At 37.7% G+C, this 15,822-nt stretch overlaps 2 protein-coding genes across 2 annotated transcripts in view; one reads left to right on the forward strand and one right to left on the reverse strand.

Annotated features, from left to right (window-relative positions):
• Positions 1-1,544: 1,544 nt before the first annotated feature.
• Positions 1,545-3,175, reverse strand: LOC308196097 (uncharacterized protein; the record flags this gene model as incomplete). Its single annotated transcript, XM_080594631.1, has 2 exons — positions 1,999-3,175; positions 1,545-1,864 (listed from the first exon to the last, which is right to left on the reverse strand). Exons 1-2 carry the CDS (start codon positions 2,138-2,140, stop codon positions 1,545-1,547), a joined length of 462 nt encoding a protein of 153 aa, XP_080450757.1. The 5' UTR covers positions 2,141-3,175.
• The window catches only part of LOC308196099 (uncharacterized protein), a 66,607-nt gene continuing 52,557 nt past the window's right edge, over positions 1,773-15,822 (forward strand). Inside the window, exons 1-3 of the mRNA XM_080594633.1 lie at positions 1,773-1,893; positions 4,173-4,319; positions 11,054-11,174. Of these exons, the coding sequence (XP_080450759.1) occupies positions 1,881-1,893; positions 4,173-4,319; positions 11,054-11,174 (281 nt within the window). The 5' untranslated portion in view covers positions 1,773-1,880. The remainder of the gene's footprint in view (positions 1,894-4,172; positions 4,320-11,053; positions 11,175-15,822) is intronic.

The raw sequence follows: 15,822 nt of genomic DNA on the forward strand, positions 1-15,822 counted from the left end.
GCTACATCTATACTGAAGAGCGCTCAGCATTACTGGCTGAGAACATATTCCGGAAGCTACTGTGCCCACTCAATGTGAACACCCTTCTGCACGCCACACTTACCATCTGTCTGCCTTTGTGTGCCACATGTCTGCACCATCAAGCTTCAAAAACAGCCATCCAGAGCCAAACTCTCCTCAGTGGTCCTGGAGACAACAGGCTGCATCTCCAGTTGCCACTGCTGCATTCACTGTGTGACAAGTGTCTTGTCACACATCTTGTCAGGTCTGCCACTGGGTCAGTCTTGTCCTCCTATGTTCAAGGTCAGTCTTAGTTACAGCATTCCAATGACCCAGTTTTCTCTTTCAAAAATATCTTTGAACAAAGCATCAAAGCATGCAGTTGTTGTCATGTGTGAAGATGCACAATGTAGCACAGCGTCTCAAGGAACCAAAAACCAGATACAGCACTCAAGGCATTGTCTTGATTGCTGAGATTGCTGAATGGAAAGATCTCTTCTCTGCACTTCTTGGTCGTTGCTGCCAGGATGCACTGCTGGTTCACGTTCAGCTGTCCACCAGGACACCCAGGTCCTTTTCTGCTTCAGTCAGCCCCAGCCTGCACAGTTGCACAGAGTTTTTTTTTTTTTTTTTTCCCCAGGAGCAGGACTTCATACCTGCTTTCACTAAACTTTGTGAAGTTCCTGTCAGTTCATTTATCTAGCTTGTCCAGGTTGCTCTGAATAGCAGTGGCTCCCCCCATTTTTAAGTCATGCACAAACTTGCTGAAGATACATTTCATCCCATCATCCAGGTCATTAATAAAGACAGTCCATGTGCTATGCATATTAGTGTGCAGCCATTTGAAATCTGTCCTGAACTGTGCAGCTTTTACAACAGATGTGTGAAAGCCTGCCATGTCATGCTGTGCCTCTAGTCCTTTGTTCCCTCGCTCATCTTCAGATCATGGTTCCCATCCCCTGGCATATACAAAGTCCTCTTCAGTAGGTTAGTAAGCCAGTTTGACCACTTCTTTGCCTACCAAGTAGTCCTTGTTCCTCAGAAAGTTTGCCTGCGACACCACCCAAGTAGCCTGGTGCTGACCAGCTGGATACACTCACTTCCATTTCAAATTTTGCCTTCACGTAGGGGACTGAAAAGGGTGCCACCAGGCCACCTGCCCTTCATCTCACTCCTACAGTCTCTAGATATATTCCACGTTAACCCTGGCAGCAGTGGTGGCCACACATAAGAGGGGCAAAGCTGAAGTTCAAGGTCTAGCCAAGCCTCACCAGCCTCTCTGTAACATCCCTGAGAACGGTCCCTAGTGGGGCTTGCAGGCAGGTAGATCTGTCCCCTGCAGGACAGGGTGTCCAAAAGCTGCTTCCCCTTTGTGCAGGAACCGGGAGGCAGCCCCAGCACTGATGTCCCCTGAGCCCCAAGGCGCCTAAAGCGCCTCCCAGGTGGGCCAGCAGCAGGGCAGGGCGCTGCCGCGCTTACTGAGAGGACCGACCCCTAAGATGGCGTCCTCAGCCCTCTCGCGCCGTGCCAACGGCCCTCAGCCCTCACGCGCCGCGCCCTGTCCATCCCATCGCATCTCGTCTCATCCCAACTCGCCCCGTCCCGTCCCGTCTCGTCCCGTCGCCGTCCGCCCCGTCCAGGCGGCGGCGCTTTCCCCCTTTGTTCTCGCGTTCTCCCCCCCCGATGCCAGCGGCCGGGTCCGCGACAGCTGAGCCCGGTTCTTGAGCGCCCGTCCGGCCACGGCAGGCGGCCACAGCCTGGGGGCAGCGCTGAGGACTCTCGCGAAGGTTCGTCCCACAGCTGCTGAGGTGTGTTGCCCCAAGGGAGACACTGCCTGTGAAGCCTGCGTCGTACCTGACAGGGACTGTGGGGAGAGACAGATGGAGAAGGCAGGTTTGTGAGGGGTGTCTGGTACCAGCTCTTTGCCCCTTGTGTGACACATGCTTGTCAGGTACAAGGAGGCTGCAGGGTGGTCTGTCAGGGGCTACTGCTGGCTACCTTGTGGTCCCGGCTTGGACCAGGAGCTCCTGGCTTGCTGAAGGAACAGCGCTTCTAAGGAGAAGTGGTGTCGGACAAAGCTCCTTGCTTTTTCTTCCCCAGATGCTTGGCTCTCCTGGGTGTTTGAGTACAGTTGGCTCATGTCTGCCACACATCCCCACTGGGCGCACAGACCTCTGGCCCTCCTTCCCCTGCTGGGGTGCCATCGTGGGCAGCTGGGTCCCCTCAGTCACGAGTGGGTAGCCTGCAGTCTTGCAGAGGACAGAAAAAGGGAACTACAAGGATGAAGGAAACAAAAAAAGTTTATTGGAAAGGGATGTGTAATTTTTCCTTCACTAAATAAAGAGACCAGCAGGGCTTGTTTCCTGATAGTTTGTGTGTGTTGATTCTGAGATTGCATTGGAGAGCAGGGGGGGACAAAGCCTTTTCTGTTGCTCCATGCAATGATATTTTGAAAAGTCATATATTTACTTTGCTGGTAGCTGCCCTTATGAATTGATGATTGTTGTATTGTTGAATCTTTCAGTTTTAATTCTACAGATCCAGTCCAGCAAGGGATTTCACTTTAAGACAGAAGTGTGTAGGTCTAGGCATTAACTAGTCTCACCTGTATTTGTTGTTCAGTATCTTACAGAGACAGGGACACCAGCCATTTTGTGAAAAAAAAAAAACAAAACATTATACACTTTTCATTTTGCTGACAGAGTTTCCATGTTCTAGGACCCATTGGGTTCTCACCTCTGGTGATGTTTGCTTGAATTCTCAATCATCACCATCTGAAGAACTAAAGGAAAGGGCTGTTGAAAGTGACCTGACTGAGTTGGAAGATTTGTAGCAGCTGAGAGGGACACCTGTTCCCTCAGGTCTTGGTCACAAAGTGTCATGGGCCAAAAACCTATCTGTGATGACTGTCTTGTTTTCATATACAATATGTTCTATTTGAGATATAAATTTGTCATTTAACCTTATAAATCATGTTTTGCATTTCAGTCTCTCATCACTAGTGTTTTCAAAGTAGTTTCTTTGACATTAATGATCAGATGCTGTGAGTGACTGCTATTACAAACTGTACTATATTCAGAGTATGTTTGCATATATATTGACCTAGTATAACATCATTCCCTTAATTTACAAAACTTCATGTAGCCGGATCCATTTACATTTCAAAAGTGTATTGATTCTATAACAGTAAACACAGTTGGTTTAGTTTATAAAAGTTTGGATTAAAAAATATATTTGTTTGGCATATGTTGTTGTTTTAAAACTATTTATTGAAGTGTTATGTTAGCACTACAGTTTTATTTATCTATTCTTATTTATCCATTCTATTTTTCTGATTTATTTATTTATTTATTTATTTATTTTATTGTGATCCTGTTTGCTTTGGTAACACAGAACAGCATCTCCAGAATGGTTGGATAGAAAGGAGGAGGAACCAAGATGTTTTGAAATGAACACTGAAGTTTAACACCTCAACAAAGTGGGGAATTGTACTGGTCTTGGCTGGGACAGAGTTAATTTTCATCATAGTCATCTGTATGGCGCCATGTTTTGGCAGCAGTTTTTGGCCAGTTTTCTTACTTTTACCCCTCTGATTCTCTTCTGCCAGGGTTAACTCACCGCTTGTAATTACAAAGTAATTTTTGTAAGGACTCAAAGGCAAGCAAAAGTAGCAATGATTATCCACTTCACAGAATTCTTTGCATAAAGAAAGACCACAGAGAAACACAACTAAGAAATAGTCCCTGCATATCTGTTAGCCTTCCGCTTGGCTCTCAGGTGCCCTTGAAGTCTATGCATTTTTGTGCTAAACTGAAGTAAAACTTCCTAGTTTCACCAATTTTCTCCATTTTTTTTTTTTTGCAACTAGACTCAGTTAATCAAGTTTTTCAACAACTAAGGGTCAAACCAGTTTAAATAATCTTGCAAGTAGCAAATGCTAAACTACTGTGGTTTGATGACCACATTTAAACTGCTCTCCTGAATTTTTTGTGTCTTGTAGTTCAACAGGTGCTAATGGTTCAAGTCTACTGCGCTTTCTGGGCAGTTGTGCATTTCCATCATAATTTAAAAAGAAATCCTTCATTATCTCTACTGAGAAATATCCTCTGTTTTCCAGAGCTTTTGATTGTTTCAAGATTTTTTGTAACAGTGTTTTTCAACATTCTCTGCAGATCTATCCGATGAAGAAAAAGACTTGAGTGAAGTATCATTTTTCAAGACACTTAAGCCTGTATCAGTCACTGGGGTTCACCACAACTGGAACCCAGGACACATCTGTTCTCTGTACCATGTGCTTGTAGTGCAGTTTGATGCACAGAGTAAGTTGAAGGGAGCCCACTGTGTTATCTCTGATGTGTCAAAGATACATAGTTATGTATTACATTTATGAGTATGTGTCATTACTCCTCTGAGACAGGACTGTAAAAACTAGAACATTGTTTATGGGAACTTGTGCTTCCTTTTCTTCTGCCTGTCCCCTTTTGCTTCCTCAGTGTTTTTCAAAGTTTGTGGCAGGAATATTAAAAGAGTGTATTGACTCTAAAATGGATCTTCAAAAAAATTATAAAGAGTCTTAGGTGCTTGTGATCATAAAGATAGCATGAAAAATATAATTTCATGGCATTGTTTCATGATCTTTAATACAAGGTCTGATTGCTTTTCCAAAAATATGGCCACAATCTAGCACTGCTGCTAGGAGCACATATATATGTAATGAATCATGTAAGTGAAGCTAATAGCATGCAATGGAGCTGTATGAAAAAGCAGTTGTTTCATTTCGATGTTGCAGCCAGTTCTCTGATAACTGTAGGTTTCTATTTAACATTCACATCTTGAGAAGCTTCTAACTGTTCAGTTGCACACCAAAATACCTTCTTCCCTTTCTCATATGCATGATGGACTTTCCTATGACAACAACAGAGAGGAAGACCCAAGATTTATTAACATTACCTGTAATTAAAAATGATGCAGCATTATTATTTCATAACCTTGATAGTGTTAGAAAAAAAATACATTTTTTTTTTTTGCTATTTCAGAGTAAGATAACTACACAATCAAGCAACACATTAAAAAAGGCTAGGAAGCTCTTGATTACAACATTACTATTTAAAAAATGATGAAAAAGTAAATTTTAATTTAACTTTTTAAATTTATGTGCTCTGAGGATTTAATGGGTTTGTTTAAATAGATATGTTTATGATGGGAAATACACAATTTGCACGTGGGTCATCTTAGAAATGGTCCCTATGGAATACTTAATTACTCTTAAGTGTATATTTTTTCTGTTCATATATGTCAGTGATCTTCATTTATAAGTTCTCCTAAGACTTTCAAGACACATGCAGGTAATTTTGTGACTGCCTTACTTGATTATTTATTTTTCTAAATTTATACAATAAAAAGCAAATTTTGAACTTGTCTTCCTCACATTCTTGCTTGCTACGTAGCTGTTTTTTACTAATTCACATGGGCTACTGATGTAGTAAGGTAATATGCAGTGACAGCAGTTAACAAATGGTCCCTAAATAAGAAAAAAAGTAATATATTATCTAGAATAAATAATGGGTGGATTGTCTTCACTAGGAATGTAAAAGCTCATCTGTAGCTTTACGATTTTTAGTAATAAAATTAAGATAATTTCATCTTTCATATATTCATCCACATATATGTGACAGTAGTTTTTTTACTACCCTTTCTTACCCTTGCTAAACCATTTCCAGAATTTCCACCCTATTTTCCCTATTTTTCAAAATGATACTTTAAATGTCTTTAGATTTCACAGAAGATACGAGAATTAGCTAATAGTTTAGAAGTATTTGTATACAAAATTATTGGATACAAAGGTTATCTTGTTTCTGTAGTGATGCTGAGCTACATTAATGTACCTCTCTATAGTGTTTTTAAGTGTCAGACGTATAAGGAACAAAAGTACTTTAAAAAGAAGAAAAGAAAAAGAAAGGGAAGGGAAGGCAAGGCAAGGGAAGGCTAGAAGGAAGAAGAAAAGAACAAAAAACCTCTATCTCCAGAGACTCTGATGTGACTTACGATGTTCCTGCAAAACAATTGTCAGCATGACTGGTGGATTGAAAACTTCTAAAACTGTGTGGAAATATCATATAATCCTGTTTCCAGTCTAATGGAAAATGGAAACACTGAAGAGATTGTCTAGACTGAATTCAGTGAAGGTCTTTCACAGCAAGAGAGAGAAACCACAGCAACAGAGACCGAATTTCTCAAAAAGCAAGAAAGAAAATAGATTTTCACTCTCTGAATTATTTTATGATAAAATAATTCAGTATATTTGAAATGAAATGAGTTCCTAAAAGTATATAACCCTCATAGCCAAAAGAACACTGTAGATTTTTTTTTTTTTTTTTTTTTACTACATGGTGGGGTACCACAACATGGCATATTGTATTCCAATTTAACATATGTTTTTTTCTCTCAGTATGAAATAATACAGAACAGAAGTTCACTCATTTTATCTGGGTGAACCTGCAGTTGCCTTTTGAATCTCATTGTATAAGCTATGCAGAGAAAATGCCATTTAAAATTTTAATTGCCAGCGACAGTTGTGAAATATTTACTGAGATTTACTGCTTTCCCTTTGTGATGTACCTTCACAAAATGACCCCGGTGGCTTGCAAGCATATTGTATAAATGACAATTTAATGAGGGCTTGGAGACTCTGAGGTCTCCAAAGAACACTTGATTTTGAAATTTCCTTGTTATGGAGTATTTTATGAAAAAATCCTGCCAGGAATTCCAGTGAAGATATCCTGGATCATTGGCCAGACGTGTTGGGAAAAATGGAACAAAACTTTTACATAATGCTAAGAAATACTGGTAAATTACAGATCCATAAGTCTAATCTTGCAGTTTAACTGACATGAAGAAGGGTGGTAAAATGTAAAGAAGAAAGTAAAAAAGGTCTCCATTTGTAAGATGTAAACAGACCCGTGTATTCTGCAAGTTGTTGGCAAGACACTTAATCACAGTATTCATGATTCACAGTAAGAATAATAGTCCGGAACATAACAAGTATGCTGATAGCTTTCCTGTTTTGAAAAATGCCTGCATAATGCATAATAGATGTACTACATATTTTAATGCAAGGACTTTTTAAATTCAATTTTTGCTGATACTTTACTGCAGTCTCTGTAAGAGAGACTTGAACTGCCTCACTCGCTTTATTGCTTGTTAACTTATGAAACAAAAATGTATATGTCAATATTATGTATTTTACTACTGATAATTTTTAGGAACAACTTGTTTTACCATGGTCCAATATTGTGTGGATTCCCACTTTACTGAGGTATTAAGCTTCTGTGCTTCTTTCAAGAAACCTCTTGTTGTGGATTAACTCTGGCAGGCAGCTAAGTACCACACAGCCACTTGCTCACTCATCTCCAGTGGGACAGGGAAGAGAATCAGACAGGTAAAAGTGAGAAAACTGTGGATTGAGATAAAGGGAGTTTAATAAGTGAAACAAAAGCTGGAAGCACTAGCAAACCAAAATAATTTCACCATTTCCCATCAGCAGGTAGATGTTCAGCCATTTCCAGGAAAGAAGGGCTCATCACGCTTAATGGTTTCTTGGGAAGACAAACACCATCAGTCTGAACATGTCCCCCTTCATCCTCCTTTCTCTCCCTGGTGGGGCAGTGTGAGAAACAAAACACCTTGACCCTGTATAAGCACTGCTCAGCAATAACTAAATCATCAATGTGTTATCAACACCATTTTTTTCCCACAAATCCAAAACATGGAGACTATGATGAAAATTAAGTCTGTTCCAGCCAAGAAGAGTACAATAGCAAATTTAATTGTTTTCTGACACTCACAGTTAAGTTGGCTGCTCTGCTTGCCACTCTCGGAGCATTAGTGTATATGTCACCAAAGTCAGTTGCATCTATTTAGTACTATTTCTCATCTGATCTCCATTTTACTGTGTGAATACTCCAAGATTGCTAAGAACAGAGCACATTTCAAGGGTTCCTAAACTGCATTTTGTCTCTGCTGTCTACAGGGTGATCACACCCAGTTCTTACATGTTTGGAAGCTATTGTTTACAGTGAAATGTAATCAGCCAACAATATTCACAAAGTTATCAGCATTCAGTGCTTTTCTCTGACACAATGACAATAAATCATAATTACTGAAAGTAAAACAGAATCAGTTGAGCATAGGATCAGAGATCAGATCATGCATAATTTGGCTGTAGTGATAAAGCCTAGCACTTATGGATCCTTCCATTTTTTTTTCATCAGTGTTGAAGCTACTAGAAGCTGCAAGGAAAATACAGGGATTTATTCTGCCTTTTGTGAATTCCTGTGGTTACTTCATTGAGCTGAAATTCCATATTACAGTCGTTATAGTCACACATATGCCTATGTGTCATGCTCATTCCTGTAACCTAACACATGCACTGGAGTTGAACATTGGTTGTCCCTTACTATCAGTGATTGTCTATATAATGTCAAATTATAGTATAACAAGGACTGTTTTCCTCATTCTGAAATGTATAGAGAGACAATCAAAACAAGAATGTATGGAAAAAAATGTATTGAAACAAATGCTTTCTGCTGTAATGAGACAGGATAGACAGTGGTTTAATTTAACTGACCAAAATCCAGTTTGGATTTGCACTAGAGAAAGATCCAAAAGGTTTATTACTTCAATGCATCATTTAAAGTCATAAAGGGAAAGCAACAACAACAAAAAAACCTGTCAGTTGCTATTCTTTGCTCAGAAACAGAAAGACAAAATTTGACTAATTTTGGGGTTGTTTTTTTAATGTCTTTTGTCCAAGGTGGAAAAATGATTACACCCTGGTCTTGTTAAGGAAATCTGTGGATCGTTAAAATTTATATAGATTCGGAAAACAAATACATGGAAGAAAAATCCATCTGGAACTTCTAAATAAAGAATCTCCATCTCTAGTTGCAAAAGTTCCCAGATGGTAAACTGCTGAATTTTGGAAGAATATTCAAAGAATCATTCCTTATCTTATTGCTGTGTATGTATGCTTTTGTGAGAATACTGTGTATTGTTTTGTACAAAGAATACTGATTTAGAGAGGCTTAACAGTATTTTCTATGTATTTGTAAGTGATTTGGGAAAGGACAAAGAATGGTAGGGTGACTAACTTTGCTCCTGACACTAGATTTTCAGAATAGTGTAGATGAAGACTATCTTCACAAGACTAGATAAACAGACTTTATAAAACTCGGTAGAGAATAAAATAAGAAATGGAATTCAGTTTAGATAAATATCAAATAACATAAAAAAAAAAAAAGCCTTATCTTCATGTGTTAAATGATGGATTTAGACCTGACCATTACTACTTAGGAGTGCGATCATGGGGTTATGAGTGATAGCTCCATAAAAGCATCAGTTTAGTGATCAACAATTGCCAAAAAGTCAACAAATGTTACGAATTACTAGAAAAGAAACTCATTATCAAATATCCAGTAGAAATTTTGCCTCTGGCTGATTAATGTACTTTGATATTAAATTTATAAACCTTATGTCTTAAAACTAGCTGCACTTAGAGTATAACAAAATTGTTTTCTGTTTTACACTTTTGAACAGATGAGTTCAGGTCTATCAAAATCTGCTTGGTCACTTCAACTCATCTGTTGGAACTACCAACAGTGGGAGCAAAATTTTCAAATTAGAACTTTCATCTCTGCTAAATGTTGCCCCAACTGTAGGAATAGCAGCATGTGGCTACTGTCCGACCAGTCAAGATGGAGATTGCTGGCTAGTTTGCCTAGTAGGTTTCAGGAGTTGGGATTTGACAGTTCTTTATCAGTCTGGGATCTCCTAAATTTAAGCTGTTTTTCAAGCTAATATTGCAGTGTAAATAACTGGATAATATAGACTTCTGTGCAAACTTGAGTGTGAGGTAACACGGTAGCATGGGCACATTCTTTTTAGTCAGCAGCAAGATTGTTTTTACATTGCTGAACTTATGTTTTAACCTATAAATATAAATCTGGAGCTATGTCCCAAAGAAGCACTCCATTGTTAGTAGATATATTATGAATATGAAAGCTTTTGTTGTCTTTCATTTTAGACACTTTCAGAGGGAGGCTGTAGCCATGACACATATGCTCTGATTCAGGATATTTGTGCCTATATTAAGACACGCTCTCCTTCTCTATCCCACCCTTTCATCTGAAGTTGTATCACAGAGGGAGGAAAAGCAACAACAGAAAAAAAAATGCGCAAAAGATTAGGAAATTCAACTGATGCTAGTAAACAATATTTTGTATCATTCATGCTCATTTCATACACAAACATGTTTAAGGATGCCGATTTTATCAATAAGTAGGTAATTCAATATTCTTAGATGTTAACAATTTTTGATTTGCTCTCAAAATTTGCAATATCACAAGAACACAAAGATAAAATTTCAAACTTATATGTGCAGTTGGGTGCATAATTCCTCCACTATTACTCTGTTGTTCTCATACTATTAACTTCTTCACCTTGAGCTAATATGGCACTTCATTGCTATGGGAAATCAATGGGACAAAAATTTCTGATGCTACTATGAACTGTTGATTTATTTACAAAGACTAAATATCAGATAGACAGCATGGATAAAGAGACTAAAGGAAAAAAAAACACATCTATTTTGGGGAATCTGCTAAATTTTTTGTTAAAATTAATGTATTGTATAGGAAAGAAAAAAACTTGTCTATTGAGTACCTGTAACCTGAATAAAACTTTATTTCAACGTAATTATTGGTACCCCTGCATCTGATACTGTCTGCACACTTCAAACTTGAGCAATGCTTTATATTGTCTTCTACTTTGGTACTAACTGCCCAATTGTGCTCTCCTTATTTATGTATTTATTTATTTTTAACATGATACAGATCTTCTCTGTTTTTAAGGTTAAGGGAATGCTCTAGTCAGCCTGTATTTGACTGTATTCTAATGTCACCAGTTTACTAAAGGAGTAAGTTTTCATGTACATGTGAGTGTATGCTTCTGTACCTTTCATTAATTTGATTTTTTAATTCTTGTCACCTACTAACAGGAGGCATCACATGCTATAAATACCACCCATATTCTGACCAAGAGGATAACCAGCCTGAGGAGAAAAGAGATACGAGGAAACGAAAGTTCTTGATCAGACTGTTTTTCCAGTGTCTCTTGAGGTAATTATGTAATTATACTATACAACATAACTGTTAAGGAGGGAGAGGGTCATAAAGTGGATTTGAGAATTAATCTGGAGGTCTTTTTTTTTTTTTGGGGGGGGGGATGTTATCAGAATAAAAATAAATTCTCTGAAGACCTTACATCTCCCTCATCCCTTGGCAGCTTCTTTCCAGCCACATTCCAACTGCAGCTTAATGCTTTGTCTCCTAACCCAGACTTTTAGCCTAAAACTAAAACGAAATCTTGAGGCATGAGACAAGGACCCCTTACCATTAGCGAGAGGATGAATTCTTGGGGAACAACATTTCTAGTAGATTACCCCTTCACTTGACTTCATGTCACAGCCTGATTCCAATCACAACTATATATTCCTTTTCTTCCAGCATTGACCTTGAACTGAACATTGGTCTGTGTCTGGCCTAAGTCAATAATACCCAGACACAAAAGAGCGATCTTATCAATATATATAAATTCCTAATGGGAGGGAGTAAAGACATGTTTGTTCTCAGTCACTGGTTAAGTGAATTCCCATTTCCTTCTCCTCCCCACTTGCCATTTGATACTAAATGAGCAAGTAAATACCTATCTATTTATTTATTTTTGTTGTTGAAATGTAAAGTGAGTGAATTTACATAGTCCATTTCCAAGTGCAGTACTCGTCCTCTTCATGGCTAGATAAGAGATTGTATCAGCAAATTACTGTCACAAATATGTTGGCTACCTGCTCACTCCAAGTGAGATTGACTGGGACTTAAATAAACATGATAGTTAATAACATTTATTCATGTTATCAAGGAAGGACAAAAGTCTCCTTTCAAATTTACTTATCTGTGAAGGAAAATTTTTGGCTTGCATGCTAAAAGCTGTCCATAATCCATTAATGCTTGTGTTCTATTCTGAGTCTGCTAATCCCATACCTATGAATGTTATAGCCATGTGAACTAATTTGGCAAAACAGCATTATGGACAAAAAAGAAGCCAACTACTTGTTCAAATTGTGGTGTGAAAAGTGATCAGAGTATGAGTACATCCAGGAATAAGGATATGACGGGAATACTTGAAAGCTTTGCTTTGGTTATAAATGCTGTTCAGACCATATTTTGGCAAAAATCATGGGTATGAGAGCAGACAAAGTTAACAACTTCTAACTCCTTAAATTTATTTTATGTAGAGCTTCTGAAAGAATAGGAAGAGTTCTTGGGCAGTTCTGAATTTACAAAAAGTACATCGAGTACTTAGGATGTTTTGGGTTGCTGTCTTCTGGAGTTAATGAAGCCCTTAATCCCATGTCACTGAATAGTTTATCATGGCAGGCAGACCAAGGAATGAAAACAGCAAAACAGAAACAGCAGAATAAATAAGTATATAAATAATTAGTAAATAATAAGTCTCTGTGGACAAAATTGTCAGAGAAATTTAAAGAAGACATTTGTTCTGTTTCTCTGAATGAGACAGAGATAAGAATGATTCCAGGAAAAGGAGAATCTGTATCAATTTAACTGTAGAAACTTTATTTATACATATCTTATTGATTGGTCTCTACTGTCTGCAAATGTGAGTTGGGTACCTAATGTGGGTACCTAATGTGGGTACCTAATGGAAAAAAAGTCTTCTCAAAGATCACTAGTGTACTCCCATTTGGATAGATACCTGCTTTATTTCAATCTTTTGTTCTGGGAAAATTTTTAAAAAAGGATGGAAGTTAAGAAAAAAAAATGATAGGTTGTCATCTTTCTCAGCTTTCCAGTACTTCATGATATTCCTATTGTACTATAACATCATAATTTATTTTCTCTCTATGATTTAAAATCTTATTTTTTTAAATATATATATATATTATGCAGTTTATTCCCTAATTAGTATAAAATTATACTCAAAATATAATACAATTGAAATGACACAAAAGAAAATGATTCAAAAGTCACATCAGGTAAATAACTGTTGTCTTCTTTCAGTTTTCTCAGCTTAATTTCAATACCCAGTACAAATATATAGCTTTATGTTCCTAATAATTAAGCAATGAAAGATATTTTCCTTTTATTATTTCAGCAGAGCATGATACCTTGTCCACTACAAACTGAAGGGAAACGAGTATTAGGGATTTCCTTTCTACAGGAGAATTCAGAATCCCAGAATGGGTCATACTGAGCAGTGAAACTGATACTGGGATTAAAAATGACAAAGGGAGAACAGAATATTTTAATAATATGTGCTGTATAGGAATTCTACCATCCAGACAACTTCTACATGACTATAAAACTACCATAAAATTACAGCAAACCTTTGGTCTATTCTGATGTACGGAAGTGGCTCCTGAAGTTCTAAGCCTACCAGAATTTGAACAACATAAATATAATCTAAAGTTTCTTGTCATTCTGTGTTCTCCCTCAGTAAGTTCTTCCTTTTGCATTCTTATATGTTAATACTTGGGCTGGCTACATTATTAAATAACTGTTCTTGTGTTTTGACAACAGTGTACAAATCACAGGGAGGATTAAAGCTTTTAGCTGTCACCTTAGAAGCTCTCAAATGGGTTTTTAATCAGAGTAATTGCCAGCACACAGAAGCAGTCATAAGAACTATGGCGCCAAAGTGCTTTAAAATGGAGAGAGTGGAAAACTGTCAGTCAGAAATTTGACTGTAAGGATTTCTTAACTAGTATGCTAGTTCAAATATGCAGGACTTGATCCACCAAATGCAAATTTGCACAAAATGTAATCATTAATTTTTTTTTTTTTTTGGGGGGGGGGGGGGAAGTGTGGTAGCCCCTGAGAAAGTGTTTCTTCTCAGCTATTTGCATTTTCAGTCTTTTAGAAGATTGGTTGTAATATTTCTCCTGTTACATGATAAATTGGGAAGTGGAAAAATCAACACACTACTGATATTTTTTTCTGATGCTAAGCCATTTGTCTGACTTTTCTAGGACACAGATAGCAACATTTTTTCCCTAGTACACAAACAGCAGCATTTTTCCCCAGCAGTGGAGTTTCAAAAGTGGATTAGAGACAAAGCACCAGAGTTAAGAACCCAAATCGTTAAAGAAAATTTATCAACAAAACATCTCTGTGACCTTGCCATTTACAGAATGGAAGGCAGTTCATTATGTCTCAGATGTGAACAAAAAGCATACACTTTACTCAAGATCAACAGTGTGACCTGTGAAAAAAAATGACATTGAAAATGGAGCCAAAGGCAGAGGTTTTTTTTTTTCTTTTTTTTTTTAACTTTTCCAGTTAAGTATCAAACTTAAATTCAGATGACAGGATTAATATAGGTTCATGATCCTCTATCTCAGCAGCCACAAAATCTCTTGGAAAATTTTGGCTGATAAGTAGCTGTCTGTTGCAAGGGATGAATGAAGCTGGAACAGAAGAGCATTTTCAGACGTGTTCCATCAGAAATTTGATATTCAGCTAGGATTCAGGAAATAGGAATGTCATTAACATCGACAACAATTTGAATTTCTCTTTGCCTGCATACCTGCACTGTAGATGGGTGAGAACAAGACAGCTTTTCTACTGCACTGAAATCAAACTGTTCTTATATATAAGGGCTACACTGATTCCTATCTGATGTTTTAATGTTTCTTCTCAGGCAAGTCTCACATATTTGTGAGACTGCATATGCTATTCAGCAGAATATTTTTTTCCTTTGACAGTGGTGGTCTGTTAGTTCTCCACCCACTGCCAAATCCAAAGCCAATGCCATGTAACATCAGTTTTAGATGGCAGGTATTATACGAAGAGCAGAGAAAGATATTTAGCAGCTACGTTAGGACTCTGTCAAATCATTTTACTGCTTCTCTGAAGTTAAGTATTTCTCTCTGTTACTGGATCCTAGCTTATTAAGAGTAGGAGAATGAGGGAGAGAAATATATGCATAAGTAAAACAAAAGTCTCATTAGTCACTGGACTTCCTCTCAGTGGGTGAGGACAATTTTGTAGTGGCATTTATTTTCATATTTATGTTGTAAGCTCTCTATGTCAAGGACAATTTTTCATTGTTTGTACAGCATCAATACAAATTAATCAATGAAAGCAACACATGTTGTAGAGCTAAGACATTCAAAAGGAGTAGAGAAAGAAACTAGACCTACAACCCAGGGCTTGTTGGTGTCTGAACAGAAGCCTAATGTACATCTCTTACTATTAGAAAGTTTCTTTAAAAAAAAAAAAATTATCAGTTTACTCGGTCTTTTTTATATGTTTCAAGTTGTATAAGCACAAATTCATGCCCCCTAACATCACCAGTCTTTTTATATCCTGCATTGCTTGAGGACACACACAAAAAGACTTCTCAAAATTGCCTGATGTAAATGCTAATGAACTGTCCTTAGAGTAGCATGGCTAGAGCCAGAGTTTGACAGCGATAGGCTGGATGATAAACATTAATGTTTTTCCTCTAAAATAAGCTGCCAAAGGTGTTTAGATCTTCTGATATCCACATTATATCATAACAGTCTAGAATGGTCATGTTAGAGCCATCCACATTCTCTGGTGTCTTATCAGATGATTCTGGCTTTAGCAGTTTGCCAGTAATAACAATATGCACAAGCACACAAAATAGGTAAGTGAAGGTTAGCAGACTGATAGATGCAAAGAACACTGTGTAGCAATATCAAATTTGTTGAATTTACACAGAAAA

The sequence above is a fragment of the Anser brachyrhynchus genome (assembly GCF_964034855.1).
Source record: "Anser brachyrhynchus genome assembly, chromosome: 5".
NCBI classification, from domain to species: Eukaryota; Metazoa; Chordata; class Aves; order Anseriformes; family Anatidae; genus Anser; species Anser brachyrhynchus.